Genomic DNA, 19,151 nt, shown 5'->3' on the forward strand with positions numbered 1-19,151 from the left:
TGTGGCCCTTCGGGAAGGTGGCACTATGAAACAGCTGGCAGTGACTGAACGGGATGGAAAATGTTCTCCAAGATGCAGCTGTGTTCAGATGATTAAGACATCTATAGAAGCAGTTGCAAACCATCCCCTTATTAGCCAGCAGTTAACACGAAACACAGAAAAACAGTTTAACCATAAAAAATCATTTGTATACACTAGGTGACAATACTTGAGAGTGTGACAGGAATAAGTGGTAGTAGAAAAGCAACATGTATAATAAGGAAAATTAAAAAAAAAACTAAAATGAATACTTGAATGTTTTTAAAGTGCACACAGGTGCAAATTTGTTCCTTAGTCATTCCTTTTCTAAATTAACCACATTGTTCTATCAGTGTTTGTTGTGCATACATTAAGTGCATTATTCATCAAATTAAAAAAGTGAAACCTGACTGTAATTACCACTGTCGTGCTGATGTTTTTGTCATGTACACTCTTTTCTAGTCTCTCAACACAAAGTAACTCGGTGACCAGAAAGAAGCCTGTTACTGGAAGTAAAGAGGGATCAGATTCATAGCTCAGCAACACAGTTTATCAATTCTCTCTCCACACAGGTGATGAGAATTGATAAACGTTGTTTCCTGGTAAAATCGGAATTTATAAATAGAAAAATGATCACGAGCACACGCCCTTACACATTAAAATGCATTGCATTGCACAACATACGCTTATTGTACACCTGTAGGTTTAATTCTAAAAATGGTGTCATTTTGTACAGAACAATGGAGAACAATTATCCAGTGGAAGCAAGTTCACAGAAAAACACATCACTTGCAGAAAAATATGGTTGTAATTGATCTTGGAAATATCCAGGAATTGTACGTTTTTTCCATAAGAACATCTTGCTAGTATAAAAACTTTGACAGCATGGTCACATGCATTTATTCTTCATAACTTGTTATATTATCCCTCTTCCCCATTTTCTGTGCTCACCATTGTTAAGGTTTGTGCTGTCAATTATTTGCAAATTTAAAAGAAAGTTAAAAATACTTTAAAGTCTTGATAAACCAATTTCACATCTTAATTTATTTAATCCTGTCAATAAAATAGCCAACAATTCATAAGGAGATTTCCATGGTGGCTCAGAATGAGCGTACTGTTCTGCTCGAATACTCACAAACTTTAGAAACACTTCTGTGTATTTGTAAAGATAAGTAGTAAACTCACACCTGGAAGAAACTGGACATAAAATTTGAAATTACAGTAGATTATCGATTATTCAGAGACTGATCATCCTGCTTTTAACATTTTTTGGCAGTTACAGTCTTGACAAACTTTTCTGATTCCTGATCGAAAAGGTACTGTACTGAATATAAATCTGTTTCACTTTGTATGAAACAAGCTTAAATAATGAGTACTCAAAAGTATTATTTCTCCAACAATGTTCTTTTAACGTGTATGTAGTATATTTGTGTTTTAAGCACTCCAAACTTATATAACATTGTAAACAAGTAAACAAGTTCAAAACGCGAAATAACTACATACACAATAGTCAAAAACGCAATTTAATAAAATAATGTGCAAAAAACAACAAGAAAAACTTGAATGCCACGTTCCAGTATTTTTAAATCCCTTTTCCTCCTAGGGTGCCGCCTGAATTGATAATCCACTGTATTTTATTATTTCCTTGATTTTTCCGGACTAGGGAGGGTGAGTAGCTTATTGAGGAAACCCCAGTGATCACAGACCACTAGACTCGAGGCGGTAAACTGGGGGACGTACAGTGCACTATGGATGATTAAAGCACAACAAACAATGGGACATCCTGTGAAAAGATCTGACTTGGGGCAGTTACATCCTTTCTCCGGATGCAGGCAGAACCCGGCTCTTGAGAAGATTCAGCATAGAGAGTAGCAGGCAGCCAGCTGAGGAGACGAGTCTGCTGGCTCCATAGACCCACAGGATTTAAGAGACCAGTTCCTGAAAACAGCACCACAGGGCCTTTCCAAAAGCTTCTCAGACGTGTGCCAAGATCAAAGCGTCTTGTGAGTCAGTAAAGATGGGACCTCAGGAGGATATTACCTTTGAATTGTTGAAAAATAAGGAGATAACACTTTAAATTCACTATTTTCTTGCAAGAAGAAATTCCCATATGAAACTGTGGGAAGCAGAAATATAGGAAAGAAGAAACATTTTGCAAGCAACCAGGTAATGCAGCAGAATTTGCACTGTCATGACATTAAATGCACAGCACTTAATCAACTTCATCACACACAAGGCCAACCTTTGAAAGTAAAAAAAAAAAGAATGTGGCACAAGGATCATGTTTTTTGGTAAAGGATGAAAAAGCTGTAGGCACTGTAAGCGGTTTTTATTTTCCTTATAAGGCAGCGGGACTTGTCTCACGTGCATGCAGTGTGATTGCTGTGCAGAACCACAGAGAGCAGACAGTCCACACAGCCCTGAGCTGGAGTGCTGATCAAGTGCGGGGCGCACCTCGTCAGCAGTTTACAACAAGATCACCTCTTTCCCACATAGAATTATCTGAAAAAGATCTGTGCTGTAACTGGAAAAAGGATGTTTTGCGAGAGGCACGCATTTGAGTGTGAAGATACCTAATGAAAACACCCAGCCCCTGGTACCAGCGTGAATTTAATAAAAACATTCCTCGAGGTAACAGAGCCATCCATGTCTGATCACAGAAAAGTTCATCAGCAGGTGAAACCCGGGTTAACTATGTGTCAGCTGCAATCACTTCTTTAAAAATCTAACTGCATTTAAGAAAACCATTATTCTGTAATCAATTATCAAAGGCATTACAGTGCACCTAACCACTGCACCCCAACACCTACCTAAACGACCTGCAGGAGGACACAGGTCCTCCCAAAAGCCAGGTGTTGCCTATTTTAACTACAAACGCCTGAGCATCTACTCTCCAGATGCTGCTGTAGCTCCACAGACCCAAACAGTTTTGGTGGGGCCACCAGGGACAAGTCTAAGAGTAGTTCTACACACTGGTATTGAAAAAGGGCTTAGATCTGCATTGAGATGTGGTCAAAGACACTAGTCCACATTGACAGGCAATTTCTATTACTTTTTTGACAGCTTTAAAATGCAAAGACTTATTATTGAAATCCAGTACAATACAAATTGTATTTCACCACAGAACCATTCTGAGAGCATTCTTATTAGTAATTTCAATGAAGCACAAATAAAAAAATGCATTAATTTGTTATTCAAATAAGTCTCCTACTTATTCCGTTATATACATTACCCATTTCTACCCCAGGCACAATACAGTATTTATATACATAGGCTGTACAAGTTTCTTTTTTTATAGTACAGTCAGACAAAAAAAAAACACAGCAATCTGTGCTTAAATTGAAGCAAGTTGAAGTATAATAAGCAAAATATAATCTGAACAGAACAAAATATTTGATGTGGCAAAAGTTTAAAATTTAAACTTACCAAATTTACAAATACTTTTTTTTTAAGCCCACAGATTTAAATCTTGGATCAAATTTTCTCCCTAAAATGGAGAAGCCATAATACCTATTGAAGCATTTGTTATCGTTATTAATATCAAGGAACTCTGCATAACTGTGAATCACCACGTTGAGTTAAATACAAAAACGTAAAAAAATTAAACCCCTTTACAATCTTAATGGAAGTCAACATTTTCTTCCTCCGTTGCTGTATTCTGGTTCTCCATCTTTGAAAACAAAAAAAAACAACATTTAATTACTAACCAGTTCTTGATCCTGAAAAAGTCCAGCTTCACAAGTCTTTACTGTAAATGACTAGCATATATTTTTGTGTTCAAAACAAAATATCAAAACGTGACTTCTTAAGAATTAAGTTAAATGATTAGTGTGACAAAGTAATTTTTTACTGCACATCTATTTATGAAAAACTCAATGAAAATGCGTGACCATCAGGCCGGTCTTCCTACACAATGTCGATGCACAGTCTCTGCTTTAGCTACATGAATCCTCACACATGAAAAAATTTGCTTTCTCAGCTATTGGTAAATACGATGCTCAAATAAAGAAAATATCCACTGCATGAATTAAAACAATGACTACTGTATCTTTGGAATCTTATCATGGAGCGAGGAGTGATCATAAGGGACTAAAACACAAGCACATATTTCCTGGAGTCACGTGTTTGACACATAGTATTGCACACAGAAATATTTTAATGTTTTGCTGTATTCAGGTTGGTGCCAGAGACAAAGCATGAAGGCAAAATTCCTGACATGCCAGGATTGTCAGGATGGGTGTGATCTGCCCAATCAAAACCAGGATCTTCAAGGTCAATCTGGAGACTAACATGTTGATTCTGGCAGATTAAATCTTAAAAAATAATAACCCTGCCATAACTGTAAATGTAATAAATATTTTAAAAAAAATTGTGCTGTAGCTGCTTTCGTATTATTTTACAGCTTCTCGGTTGGACGATTAAAACAAAACAAAATCAAAGAGCCTGGTGTCATTAGACCAGATAAGAGACATATAAACATAAAATATGCAATCACTAGAGTTTTTTTAATTCCAGAAAACAAAATTAAACAGATTTCCCTGTTTTAGAGGGTGAAAACAAATAGAGATGATGCTAGTACAGCACATGACCCAGTACCTTCGGGTCTACCGGGTCATTGCAAGAAAGCATCAGCATGCCACACAGTAAGCTCATCTCCACTGCCAAAACCAGAGCACTAGTGGCTTAGATCAGAGTGGCACAAGCAGCAGCACACACTACACACAGGCCTGGAATGGACATGAAATCGCAGAAAACACCAAACCAGAACACCAACGAAGAGGTTGAAGCTGTGATTACAATGAAAATATCTCCCTATATGAGCTGCTGGCAGGTGGCACGGTAGTGCCAGTGGTTAGCATTGCTGCCTTGCAGCACTAGGGCCCTGGGTTCGATTCCTGGGCTGCTATCTGCATGGAGTTTGTATGTTCTCCCCATGTCCAGGTCGGTTTCCTCACACAGTGCAAAAACAGATTGGTAGGTTCATGAGCTTCTGGGAAAACTGGCCCTGGTGTGAGTGTGTGAGTGACTGTCTGCCCTACAAAGGACTGGAATCTAGTCCAGGGTGTATCCTGCTTTGTGCCCAGTGCTTCCTGGATAGGCTCTGGGCCACTGCGCCCCTGAACTAGACAAGTGGTTATTTCAAGTGATGAGATGATTTGCTTGCCAGTAATTCCCATTTAAATTCTTTCTTTCCCAAATTGATTCATTCTACTTTTTTTTTTTTACTTTCAGCCTCAAAACTTCTGGCTTTGAGAGAGAACTACATCAACAAACTTTGAATGACAGCAGTTTGGAAATTACATCTTTAAAAAAAACTGTTGACAAGAATCTCACGTAATGGACTATTTAAAAGGCTGAAAGATTTACGTGCATTTCTGTTAAAATATGAATGAGAAAAGGGAACACTGAATGAAATGCAATTAAAAACTTCCAGGGGTAGGGCGCCACCTGCTGGATTTTCAGAGTTACAGTTCTGTAAATGAAGGCTTGAGATAAATTGAAAATGAATAGATATTGTATACTGAATGTCTGACTGGTGGGGTGAGAAGCAAATGAGTTGTTTTTATTTACACCAATTATACAACTATTTTAGATAAACAAGAGAGTGTTAGTCACTAAAGATCTGATTGTAACCGAGGAGGAAGACTGCAAGAGCTATGATGTTACAAGCCCAGAGAAGCAAATGGCATTCAGAAACAAAGGCAATAGCACACCTGGTAATAAAGGTTCCCTTGTGGAGTCCAATACCTGATGAAAATGAAGTTATATCATGATAATGTTTAGGAAACACAGGGCTGACAAACTGACCACATGACACTATACAGGTATGATCTTAAAGTACATTGTTAAATGAGATTATGCAGATTAAATTACACTGACAGGAAAGATTTCTCAGCACGTGGAATCCAAACGCAATCGACACTTAACAAAAGCAGTCTTCATCTTTAGGTACAAAACCATTTTTTTACACGTATGGACTCAGAACAAATTTGCAACAAAGAAATTTCAAATGTCTCTTGTAAACTTGCAATATAAACTTTTTTTGAACTTAGTACAAGGGGATCTAGTTTAAAACAGTGGAATGTGCCTCTGTTCTCTCTCTACACCTGTGGTTCCCAACTCCGGTCCTGGGGCATCACTGTCTTTTCGGGGTTCTGCCCCAGCGCACGTCTTAATCACAGGCTCACTGACTTAAATTATCTATATGGCGCATATTCATACATCTGCTTTCAGCTCTTAAAATCTCAAATGGGCACCAATTTCAGAGATTCAGAACTGTTGCCATTCAGGCATGAGCCTCAAATGTAAGAGATTGGACCACTGTAGAAGGACAAAACACTCACTGTGGCCCAATGCAGTGGACACTAATACAGTTTCATTCCAGCCTGTGCGTCATCAACTGAAAACTAGACAAGCCTTTAGTCAAAAATAACAACAAGCAAGTTGAGGAGCTGCTCTGTAAAGGTGTGTGTGTGTTGGAGTTCCTAGACATGGACAAACAGGACTGATCAACGGAACAAATTAGTAAAAGCCTAAACAAGTAATCACATCAATTATGTTATCAATTCGCCCTGAAGATCTAGAGCTCAGCTGGAAGGGAAACCAGCAGACAGTGACCAGGGCAGGACAGGGAACCTCTAATCTACACTGATGTGTGTTAATAAAAGGCAGCACAATATTAAATAATTCACTCCATAAAATATTAAAGAGCTTTATTTAAGCATGCAGAAACGTAAACCAAACAAGCAATAGAACGTATCTTAGTGCGGAACAGCAGGTTGCTCGTGCTGTATGCTTACTTCATATGTGGTTCCAGCCCAGAACTGTCTCATCTGTTTCCTCCTCCAGGCCACCACAGCACTGGTGAGGAGGGTAAAGGGCACTAGATACAGCAGCGCTGGCTGGCCCATCTTGGACACAATCATGACCGTGAACGTCACGATCATGCCGACGAGATAGGCTGCGGAGAGAGGGAGACATGAGCACAGCCCCTGCCAGACAGGACCCCCTCAGATCACAGCGGGATCTGTCCCAGCTGAGATCTTTGCATAACCGGATCCTTAACTGAACTGACAAGTCGTCTGGCTGGAACCTTTCCACATTCCACGTACACTAAAAACCAGCCCTCATGTTTACCAAGTGAAAAAAAAGGTTAACAGTTAACAATTCACTTATATAACAGAGTTCAGCTGCAATGAAAATCAGCAGGATTGTGGTTCCTCAGTAGCAGAATGACAGACCCTTGATGCACAATACAGGATAAGGGCTGGGCCCAAGGGCCAGAATCTAAGTTATACTTTACTTTATGCACACAGTGTCTTAGTGTGCAGGCATGTACTTACTCATAATTATAATATAAACTTAGTGTGTAATTTATTTTACTAGAATATGCACCTACAGTACCAGTAAAATAATTTGAGAACATAAAATGTAAACAAAAAGTATGGCAAGTGCAATAAAATATTACATATAGTTTTCTTAAGAACTCTCTTATTTCAACACTGAAACCCCCAGTTAGTGCTCAACATTGATGTCTAAATATTCCATGTTCAGCCCATAAGCACTATCTTTCTCAGACTGAACACGTTAAACCATCAACAGCTGAAGGCTGAAATGTTCAGTTTCCATTTAATTGTTTTGTAGCCTTTTCAGACTGACTGCTATTTTAAGTTATCTGCCAACAGTGGCGTAAGTGATGCTGCTTTTCACCCAAGCCTAAAAGGAAAAACTTATGATCAGATTATCTTATCCCAATAATTAGTTTTATTACAAGGACTGACATGGAACAAAAAGTGGAGGAGGCCTTTTGGTTGCTGGTAACTGATCCCAGGATGACATGATTTCCCCATCCTTACTCTAGACGGTTATTTTGAAACAGGGCAATAGTATGTCTTGCTCATACTCTACCTATTGTGCAGGACAAGAAATAAATCCTCTTGGGGCTGTTGGTCCACACATCAAACCTGTGGCAGTAAGCCACCAGCAAGCCTGTTTCATCACACAAGAGCAGACATATCAGTCAACAACTCCGTGGCACAAAGAACATCCAGGAGACATGGCATACACATGTGGTCTTTCGTGTGTGAGAGATTCACCTGGCACGATGATGTCACCATAGCCCAGGATGGAAAACTGCAATCCACAGAGGCCCTGGGTTGGGGAGAAGAATCTAGGAACTCGCATTACGACGGGCAGCTGGAAGACACAGGGCACAAAGTCACCTCAAAAGCTTGAAAGGGGAAGAAGGGCCAGTGAAGTTAGATTTCTATAAAAGCAGCAACATGAAATCTTGTAATCAGATAATCAAGTATGAGGCTTGGCAATGTGGAAAAATCAAGGCAATCAAGCTGTTAGAAAAAGCTGAAAGATTTTACGTGCATTAAAGTTGTTGTATATTCTGTTATACTGGTGCTGTCTCATAGCTGCTACCATTTGTAAGAATTAAATGTTGCATAACTGATTTCAGAATGATTTTCAAAGTCTTTATAAGGCAGTGCATGCACATGCACTATATTAACATGCTGAGCTAGGTTCACTGCGCTACATCCTTACAATATATAATTTAAGCCAACAAACATCAATAAAAATCAAAATTTCGTGAGTGGATGTAAGGCCAATCAAAACATTACTTATCATAAAAACTAAATTTGAATCTGCCTGTGCTGCTCAGTGACAGAATTACAAAGTTGTGCTGAAACAGAGCCTGGCATTGATTAGTGGTGTGAAGAGCAGTTCTGCAAGACCACAGACCAGCAGGTTTTATCTGCATTACAGCCTGGCAGAGAGGTTAAACTGGCCATAGAGAGTAAAATCATTTGGGAATAAGCCGTGATGGAGTGCAAACAGAAACATGCAGCAGCCCCGAGTCTGGGCAAATCCTGACACAGGTCACAATCCCTCTCGTCTTCCCGTCCCTCCCCAGGTGAAGAGAAACCCTTGCCTTACTTTCTCAGAATGACCTGTGGGCTCCACGGGGATGTCCACCATGTTTCCGTCACTCTAGGATCAAACCCAAGCGGAAAGGTTTCCAATAAGCTCAATTAGAAAATCGGGAAAAGCCCATCAGATTGGTCAGCATGGTTAGTGCAGCTGTGTTAAAAGGGAGAAGCGTGCAAGGCCTGCCCTCTTCCAGGCTTTACCTTTTCACCTGTGGTTTCGGGGCCCAGTGCAACCTGCACCATGATGCTCTCTCCGTTCTGTGGAAGGCAGGAAGGCACAAACATCAACCCGCAGCCCAGAGCCCTGCTGGGTTTACTCTGTGCCTCAGAAGACTTTCTTACATTTCATGCAAGCAATGGGAAAATTCCTCCATGCTGAGGAATATGCTGAAACGAGACAACTGCACGGGATCATCTCGATTAACTAGCATTTAAATGAGCTACCTGAGCCAAATGGATTCCTCTCGTTGGCGTTCTCTAATATTTTTCAAACAGCAACAAACAGCAGTGGTCTTTCTGTATATCTTCCTATTCCTGAAAACCTCACTTTTTTAAAAATCGAAACAGAAATAACACTAAAACGCAGCCACAGGTTAGATTTTCTGTAAAAAAAAAATCTGAAGAAGTGAGCAGTCAGAAGTAAAATGCCATCCTGGGTTAGCCAGGATAAAATAATTTAAGAAAGGAGAAACAGACGCTATATTCACTCTGTGCTACTTTCAGTGAATAGTACAGCTCTCTGTAATAAAAAATACAACTGGTGTGTTTTATCATTTTACTGTAAACTTACAGCTGTTGAATCAGTAAATAGGCACATATGGACATCAAGCAGACTTACTGGTGTAAAAAAGGGAGTGATGAAGACAAAGAAGACATCATAGAGCAGCAGCAAACTCAGAAGTATGACACAAATCTGGAAGAGAGGGAAGGCAGACAGCTCAGTGCTCTGTCTTGAGTGCCCTTGTCTTTCAGCTGTTCTCCAGGCAAGGAAAATACCGTCCCCCCCAAGAGACGGAGAGGAGCTCAAAGCTTCAGCAGCAGCCTGTTCTGATCTCCACCCTGGTCACATGGCTCCATGTCCAGCACTCACACACAGATGGCACTGGTCTGCCCCTGCTGTCTTTGGAGCAGCTCGAACCACTGCCATGAATGGCCCCTTGCAACAGATTCCTCATACTGCATAAATCAGATCTGTTCTTTCAATACATTAATAGATTATTAAGCACTGACAAAGGGTTTGGTTTGCAGTAGATTAATAAATGTAGACAGCAATTCAATGTTAAAAACATTTAAGTTTATGTGTACAGCTGGGTCAGGAAGATGTATGAAATCCATTCATTTTCAGAAAGGAACTTATCCTAATGAGGGCTGCGCAAAACTGTTTGGGAGTCTAGGGATTATCCTAGGGAACTGGAGTCCCCTGAGAAAACCCCAGTGTGTACAAGCAAACTCCACACAGACAGGCTTCTCCCAAGGGCACTTTCACCATGGCAACACCCGAGTTAAATGGGAACAAATGGGAAAGCTCACCGTTTCATAACGACAGTAACAGGGAAACAGAAGTGAAGCATTATGACACATACCTTGAAATTAGAAACAGATATTGTCTTCATAAAATTAAGACAGAATGCAATTCCTAACAGGTCCTGTAAAGTCCAAATCCATCTAAAAAATAAATAAAGGAATTAACTTTAAAGGGGGAACTGCAGCACTATTTTTATAATTTAAAGTAGAAATAATCGGCATTGATGAGGGCATTTCACACAACAATGAGAGCAAAGTGTACACAGTAACATGTAAAACCTCCAATTGACATTACAAAATAGATGAAATTTCCAGGCATGTGCAGCTCCATATTGCTGTCATTGTCTGTGATTCAGAATGAGGCAACAAAACCTCCGGTGACTATTATATTGTACCGGTGGCCCTATTATACTGTAAACAAGCAGGCTTGTGAATATAGCTCTTTTAATCCAATAGAAATATTATTATTGACTTTGAGACAGTGTTGCAGATAACACCACTTACATGTTAACTCTGCATGTAGATCATGTCGAAACATTTCTGCGGTGAAATGTCTGCAGCACAACCTGTACTTATTCACTTATTGGCATTTAGTCATTACAGTGACTAGTGAGCAGGAAGGACCGCATCATGTCACAATTCTCATGAACTCTTGACAATATGGCAACTATACAGTACTTTTGCCAAGTTCACGATTTTGTGTTGAATTTGGAATCTGTCAAATTTTGCAATATTGTCAATTTATTTTATCAAGATTTAGTAACCGGTCTTAGAAATTGAGACTTCAGTTCCTCTTTAACACTGCATATTAGCATAACTATCATAGCCCAAAACAGTAATTTATTCTTGACAAATCAGGGACATCAAAACAACTTCTACAAGACATCTTCCTACAGTCCTGCCCACCCCCTACCACCATGTCCTGGGTGTGTGAGAGGAACTCATCACTGCTTCTGTTTAGTCCCTGCCTTCCATACAGTACCTGTCTTCATTCCTGTAGATCACCCAGATCACAGCGACTGCAACACAGAACGCTGCCAGGAGGAGCGAGATCACCGAACACTCCTTGCCCCGACAGGTAAAACTGAAAAACATGACACTTGGTTATTCTTGATATTAAATGTTAACACCACCGAAGATAACCAGTAACAAACTCAGCTTTTCCTGGGAAACAGCTGAACTTTACAAAGGAAGGCAGGGAGCCCCACCCACATTTCTTCAGTGATCAGAGACATGATGCAGTTTCTTAAAATGGAGATTTCAGATACACACTTAGCAAGTTGACCGTTAACTTTTTTAAAGCATGGCAGATATTTCTGTAGTACGCTGAGACTTTGAGCCTCTCATGTTCTTGTGCTTGTCGCTCTTTCCTTTCCTCTTTTTTGCGAAGGAAGATTTGGAAGGGACGAGAGAAGGGGATTAGCAATTCTGTATCTTCCTTTTCAATAATGACTCTCAGATGGAATACTACACCAAGAATGGTCTGTAACATTACTTTACTATGTATTTATGCATCCTATATTTGGTGTAAAACGCACTTTTAAAGAAAAGGGAACTGTTATTCGTGGTTTCACATTTGTACCAACAACATGAAATGAAACCAAAGCACTGAAAGTAAGTGTTATTACAGTATATGGAAATGCAAGATGTTACACGTAAGTGCAGCCAACAGCCTTGTGAATATCCCCAGGGCAGATGGGCAGTGGTTGTCGTTTCACCCTGCAGGACTGACCTGCATCTGCCACAGGGTAACCTCCGCACCAGCACGTCCAGGCAGCTGTACAGGGCCACTGCGGACGCCAGGCAGAATATAGCGATAATGACGTACACTGCAATGAGAGCCAAGAACAGCACAGCCGAGGGAGTCAGGACGCTAGCAGGAGGCGGTGTCGCACCACAAACAGAACGCTTCATGAACCGACAAAACGCCGCCGCCGCCTGTGCCACAAGCATAAGGCTCAAGCCCCGTTGAAGGACACGTCGGAGCATCCCTGAAAAACCATGAGGACTCTGGGAGAACATGCATACTCCACACAGATAGTGCGGAAGTCAAACCTAAGACCAGTGAGCTGCCTGACAGGTTGTGGCAGTATGAAACACGCCGTTACACACTTTCAAGGCATGGGTGGATGAGATCCTTGGATCAATTAGCTTTTAACTACCAAATGGGCTGAATGGCCTCCTCGCGTTTTTTTGTACCTTGCTTATGCTCTTAAGTGGAATTGAAACAGTTGTTCCTTTAAGATACATTTCACGTGAACTGTGAAGGGGGAGTCTGGCTAATCTACATTACTATTAAGATATGGAGACAAATATAAAAAATGAGATTCATGGGCAGTAACAAGTGCTTACCAAGGTAGGCATAGAAGAAGTAGAGTAAAACGAGCATCAAGCACATCAGAATGACGAATACAACCACCTTCGCAGGGGAGTACAGGAACACATCACCACTCTCCGCTCTCTGCCCACCTTCCCCCAGGTAAGCCTCTGAAGACATCTTATTCCTGCAGAGAAATCACACTCAGCACCATATTTTCATTTTCCTTTGCATTTACATCCTGTAGCATCTTTTATCCAGTAAAGTACCTTTACATAAAGGAGGGAACCGACGTTATCCACCACTGACCTGCTGTTCCCATATAGCAGCCCTGGAATAGGAAAGGAGAGGCAAGAAGCTCTTGCTACTACCTTGCCTGTTTTTCTGCACAATGTCCTAATTTTCAGAACTACTGTAAGCTGCTTCCCTCCATCATCAAATCCAGAGGACTGACCACTCCCAGACCACGTGTGGGAAGCACAAAACCACATACACTTCATTCTGTTGACAAAGAGATCAGGGTTTTGGGAGTTTTCCCATTAACTATCAGTATTAAGACTTTGCTGGAAAACAAAAGACCCATCTGATCAGCCTACCTCTCACCTGTTGGCTCATGAAGCCTAGGCACATAGACAAACCATGAGGGCAAGACAAATACATGCATGGACACTTTCTTCTCATTAAGTTCTGCACTATACACACAAAAACTGCACTACCCAACCCAACATCTACTCTCACCATGAATCCTGATATATACAAAACTCGGTGAGAATGTGACTCCCAGATCTTCATCCATCCATTTTCTAACTACTTCCTCGAATTCAGGGCTGCAGAGGAGCCAGTGCCTATACTGGCAAGCAGCAGGCGCAAGGGCAAGTCCACTGCAGGGCAATACAAACACCACACTCACACCGCACCAGGGCCAGTTCTCCCAGAAGCCAATTAACCTACCAACGTATCACTGGACTGTGGGAGGAAACAGGAGCTCCAGCTCTTCACCAATTACCTAATTAATCCAGGTGGATGCTGCACATTGGTGGTGGTGGAGGGGAGTCCCCATTACCTGTAAAGCGCTTTGAGTGGAGTGTCCAGAAAAGCGCTATATAAGTATAAGCAATTATTATTATTATTATTACTTTTTCACCACATGTGAACCTATTTACAAATAGTAGAGGCCTGAGTGACCTCTAGTGGCAGGTCAGCTGAAACTGCCGGGATAATTACTGCTGGCCTGCCACACCCCATTATGGTTAAATGCATATTTTTAAAAGCACCTTTCTTCAGCACCGCTCCAGTAGCCTCCCAGGGCAACAGTCAGGACGCCGATGAGCAGCAGGACCACAATGCTGGCGTCAAACACGGGCTCAGGGGGAGCGTACAACCTGACCGAGATGTTGTTGCCCAGCGTCTGAAAGAGAAAAAACGGTCAGCAAGGGCTCGAATGCACAGCAGCATGAAACACAGCATTCAACACCAAGGCTCTTTGGCACAATCCCTTTTTTGACAAACTGAAAACAAATCAGGGCAGATTTAGCTGGAGATTACCTCTTGTGCATCCAGTACATCCTTATACCTGATGAGGGCCAGGGAGATGTTGACCTTCCCGTACTCAGTGCTATTTGCCGATGGGGTTGACTAGACAAGGACACAACAGAAGACAGAAGACAGGTCACAAACAAAAAAAGGCAATTTCTGGCCCATTTGAGCTTTTGGTAGTAAATTGATCCAAGGACCTCATCCAGCTTTTTTTTTTTAAAGAAGCCAGGATATCAGCTTCAACAACACAGCTGGCTAGCACGTTCCATACTCCCACTGCCATTTGTGTAAAGACATGCCTCCTGTTCTCATTTTTAAATCCACTTCCAATATGTGCTCTCTGGTACGAGTTTCCCTGCTCATTCTGAAGAAAACCAACACACGTGCCTTGATCCAGATGTGATTCTTTCACTTCTCTTTGCAGTGACTGTGAGATACAGCAGGATTGCACCCCATTACAGAACATACAGAAGAATAAGTCTTCTCCTTTTTCTTAGTATTGCTGAGCTAAAAAACAATGGACTAAATGTTGTATGCAAGTTCAGAGAGTAACACTGAGATCCCAAATAAATGTTGCACGTTTCCTAGACACACTGGTGAAGTATCTGCATAAGCAGTAAAAACCTAGACACCACATTTTCAGAATCTGCTAGACAAAGTACAAATACAGTCATAAACAGAAAAGGAATTTACTGGTTCTATGTTTAGAAGACTCTATTTCCATTAACTTTATGCCCGACTTGCCCATTTACAATAATATTCAAGAAAGCACCCTGCGGAAAGTAAGAAGGGGGATATTGACAGAATATTGACAGAGGGTTTTACCAGAAAGGAATGGAAAGAAGGCCAGGGGACACTGGAATCAAGAGGCTCACCCGGTCAATTAGGTGGCCAGTCAAAGCCAACACTTACTATGTCTTTAGTGCTGGCAATAAGTATGGCCTTGGCACCGAGGCTTTGGGCATTCAGGGCCTTGGCGCTGAAGGAGCAGTTGCCTCTCATCACCACAACGGCTTTGTTCCTCAGGTCCAGTGGGGGCAGTTCCCTGGCGCTGCAGAGGTCACTGGAGGTCAGGTTCACCAAGTTGTATGGCACCTGTGAGCGAGGACAAGTATCAGCCCAGTGCAACAGCCGTGAGAGTCCCATTAAGACAGAAGCACCCAACCAACAAGGTCTGTTTGAACACAAGAACAGCTACAACCGGCCTGTGTGTCTATTTTCACTCGCACAGTCAGAAATGTGAAAATGGGTTCACCATCGTGCACGATGACTCCTTGCATTAGAGCAGGGGTCACCTGGTCCCGGGGGGGCCCAGTCCAGCAGTGCGTGTAGGTCAACATTACAACACCAATTTCTGGACATGGAACACTTCCATATTCAATTAAACCACTGACCTGTTAAGTAATTTAATGGTCACTTAGTATTAAAATCACAGGACGAGCTATTTGTTTTTAACCTAAACAATTTTACGCAACCCAAACGATGGAACGCTATGACAGGGTGAGCTGCTGATTGTTAAAGAAACAAAGCTTCTAAGTACCCCATATTTATTTCTGATAGGATGACCAGCCTTATCCCTTTTCTTGTAGTTCTTTGAAAAGACTTCTATCCATATGGTGAGGGTTCAGCAAACCAAAAATGTGCTGCAATAGCATATTAACTTGAACTGCAACTCTGCTAACTTTAGGCTAACAGACAAATTAGTGGGAGCTTGTGGTATTTCGCCATTGCTAAAAACATCTTGTAAAAAACACGCTGTACTGCCATGGGAAACTAAATCAACCTTGCGTTTTCTGCACGATACGGTTTTATCTTTTGTTTTAAGAAAATGCCCCCACGCTTTGCTTCTTTTTGAACTTTCCGCCATTATTGTTGGTTTTGTTCTTCAACTCGTTCTATAGTCAAGACTGCCCCCTTCAGGTAAAGTCACTAACTCGCTGTTTGAAAATGCAAATGAAAAAATCGACAACAGAAATATTTGTCGACAATGTCGAATCACCATTTCAGTCCTACTTCTTTTACAGTAGCTCTTACATGTTAACCGTGTGTCCAAAAGAAGTTAAACTGCGTGACATTCCTCTCGTCTTTCTATTAATCATTGAATGCTTAACCTTACCTTAGCCACACAGCAGAAGAAAAAGAAATGAAACTCATCTGCTGTTCCTGTCATCATTCGTTTTTTTTGGCAGCATCAGAGATGCTTTGATCTTATTTCTATTTCACATTTTCAGCTGAACCTGTTCCTCAGCTTTGCCAAACTGCTGAAAGACCGTCATGCGCTGCATTTCAATCCTCAGGTGATTTTACAGCCCTATAAAGCTATGGGGTGTTTAAACATTACACTGCAGTTTATCAGAAAGACTCCTTCCTTTCAAAGGCTTCATACATGCATATAGAATTACAAGACATGCTTGGTTTGACATTTTTCATGAAACACTTAGACATTTAAACTAACAGCAGCACTGAGCAAGAGGTACAGTTCCTTTATTACAACAAACATTTCTAACATAAAAAACAAGAAGCTAAATGTTGAACATGTTCTGATACTTCAGTTCTGGCTCACCTAATTCCCGTTGCAGTTGTACATAAAACAATGTACCAGTTTTACAGCTGCACATAACATTTTTGGAAATGTTGAATGCGCAATAAAATTTAATCATAGCTCTTGGTTTAACACTGGGGACCTGGGTTCAATTCCTGGGATGCTGTCTGCATGGAATGTCTATGTTCTCCTCGTGTGTGATCACATTGATCGTGAGTTTAATACACATTCTTAACTTGGGACATATGAACTACAGTAATAATAATAATTAATAATTGCTTACACTTATATAGCGCTTTTCTGGACACTCCACTCAAAGCGCTTTACAGGTAATGGGGACTCCCCTCCACCACCACCAGTGTGCAGCCCCACCTGGATGATGCAAAGGCAGCCATAGTGCGCCACCACACACCAGCTATCAGTGGGGAGGAGAGCAGAGTAATGAAGCCAATACTCTTTTCGAGAAAGGCCCTGGGATTTTTAATGACAACAGTGAGTCAGGACCTCAGTTTTACAGCCCATCCGAAGGACGGCACCTGTTTACAGTATAGGCTCCCCGTCACTATACTGGGGCATTAGGTTGGACCCACATGGACTGCAGGGTGAGCGCCCCCTACTGGCCCCACTAACACCTCTTCTAGCATCAACCTTAGTTTTTCCCCAGGAGGTCTCCCATCCAGGTACTGACCGGGCTCACACCTGCTGAGCTTCAGTCGGCTGCCAGTTGTGAGTTGCAGGGCGATATGGCTGCTGGCTGCTTATACAGTATATAAGAAAATATACTTGGGACATATCAGCTACAGCACATAAGAAAAATAACAACACCAACAAAATAGAAAAACAACAAGGCCGAGTCAAAACGCGTTTGCCAACCGACCCCATGCAGGACGTCAGTACTTACAGCGTCACTGAGAGACTCGGGAAGGGGCGTCCACGAGGAGTTAAACACCAGGCAGTAGGCCTTCTGGGCGCCTGCAGCGCCGCCGCCGGACACGCGGAGCACTGCCACCTGGCAGCTCACCTGGAGTGCGACAGGGAACAGCCATCTCAAATCTCAGGCCCCCGACTTCGCCAGCAGCACCGCTCTGTCCCCCGCCTATCACGGCTTTGGTCAAGGCACCCAGACGTACTGTCACAAGCAGGAAGCTCGCTTACTGGCGAAAAACACGAAAAGCTCGGTACTTCGATACTTCGTAAACTATTTCTGTGACTTATTTTGTTAACTAAAAACTCATTACCGCAACATCTAGACATTTGGGTATTTATAATCAGATGTTGTTGTTTTTTTTTTGGGGGGGGGGCTGAAGTTGAAGCTACCAATAACCCTGAAGGGACTTCAGTCGCGTCGGAGAACTTCAAATCGAAACAAGACAGAAACGACTTTACTGCACCTGCACACTGCAGCACCACACGCAGAGAATCACCGCGGTCCGTATTCTCCACATGGCTCAACATCCGGGGAGACTCCGTCTGCGTCTACTGCCGTGAAGTGTCTGAGGTGCCTGATGTTTTTCTCTCAGAAAATCTCTATTTCAGGAATCATCCAGTGTGTGTGAGAGAGAATGTTTCCAAGCGGAGGGTAGAAGAAAAAAAAAGTTTCACTTCCTGTTCCGTCCGGCAATCCCCCTGATCTGCGGCGCGAGTCATCGCGTCACGTGGCGGGTCTCTCCCTCGCCAGCCAAGTCCGCCTGTGAAGATTTTAAACTTCGTCGTCTGTAGCTCTAACAGCCCGGCTGTTCGGGTAGTGTTATTGTGGGCGTCCTGTCAAAGTGACAGCAGTAAATCAGCTATGTGATCTAGGTCGCAAAGCGAGCGTTTTTGTTTATAAAGCTACTGGTTCTTTCGCAGAAAATAATGTACAGAGAAAACTGGCTGAGTGCACCTCTTTCTTAACCAAAACGTTAACTTAAAAGCATAATTATCTGCTATAATCCATACAATAAATGATTTATACTTGGTATACATACAGTAGTATATAGTAAATGCTATAAACGATGCTCATTCAGAGCAGCTGTGTTTGTCATCTATAAGATTTCCGGCGAGAGTGGCCCCAGTCAGCAGACTGTTGATTGGTTGTACTCGTCTCAGGGTGAAATGTTCGTGATGTTCTGAGGACAGACGGGTTTTGGGAGTGGGTTCAATTCTCGACGGCAGTGGTGCCCATGCCTGATCCTGGGGGTACACTGTCACGCCCGGCTTTTGCTCTGGCTGAGTTCTTATTCTCAGGCGTTTTAAATGTGACTAGGATTTGTACTTGGTATCAACCCTATACCTA

At 41.9% G+C, this 19,151-nt stretch overlaps 1 protein-coding gene across 3 annotated transcripts; it reads right to left on the reverse strand.

The window, feature by feature from the left end:
* Positions 1-1,525: 1,525 nt before the first annotated feature.
* Positions 1,526-18,489, reverse strand: zgc:123258 (PA_hSPPL_like and Peptidase_A22B domain-containing protein). 3 transcript variants are annotated; one of them, XM_006628688.3, is made up of 17 exons: positions 18,268-18,488; positions 17,778-17,897; positions 15,247-15,429; positions 14,344-14,433; positions 14,073-14,206; positions 12,834-12,985; positions 12,214-12,310; positions 11,464-11,565; positions 10,541-10,622; positions 9,796-9,870; positions 9,159-9,215; positions 8,965-9,018; positions 8,115-8,214; positions 7,927-8,007; positions 6,819-6,979; positions 5,733-5,766; positions 1,526-3,688 (listed from the first exon to the last, which is right to left on the reverse strand). In XM_006628688.3, the coding sequence occupies exons 1-17, from the start codon at positions 18,319-18,321 to the stop codon at positions 3,648-3,650; spliced, it is 1,617 nt and encodes a 538-aa protein (XP_006628751.1). In that variant the 5' UTR covers positions 18,322-18,488; the 3' UTR covers positions 1,526-3,647. The 3 variants fall into 3 exon arrangements, with proteins under 3 accessions (XP_006628751.1, XP_015198525.1, XP_015198526.1); XM_015343039.2 differs by lacking the exon at positions 5,733-5,766 and having other exon boundaries at positions 18,268-18,489; XM_015343040.2 differs by lacking the exon at positions 8,965-9,018.
* Positions 18,490-19,151: the final 662 nt, after the last annotated feature.

The sequence above is a fragment of the Lepisosteus oculatus genome, chromosome 5 (genome assembly GCF_040954835.1).
Source record: "Lepisosteus oculatus isolate fLepOcu1 chromosome 5, fLepOcu1.hap2, whole genome shotgun sequence".
In the NCBI taxonomy this organism is placed as follows: Eukaryota; Metazoa; Chordata; class Actinopteri; order Semionotiformes; family Lepisosteidae; genus Lepisosteus; species Lepisosteus oculatus.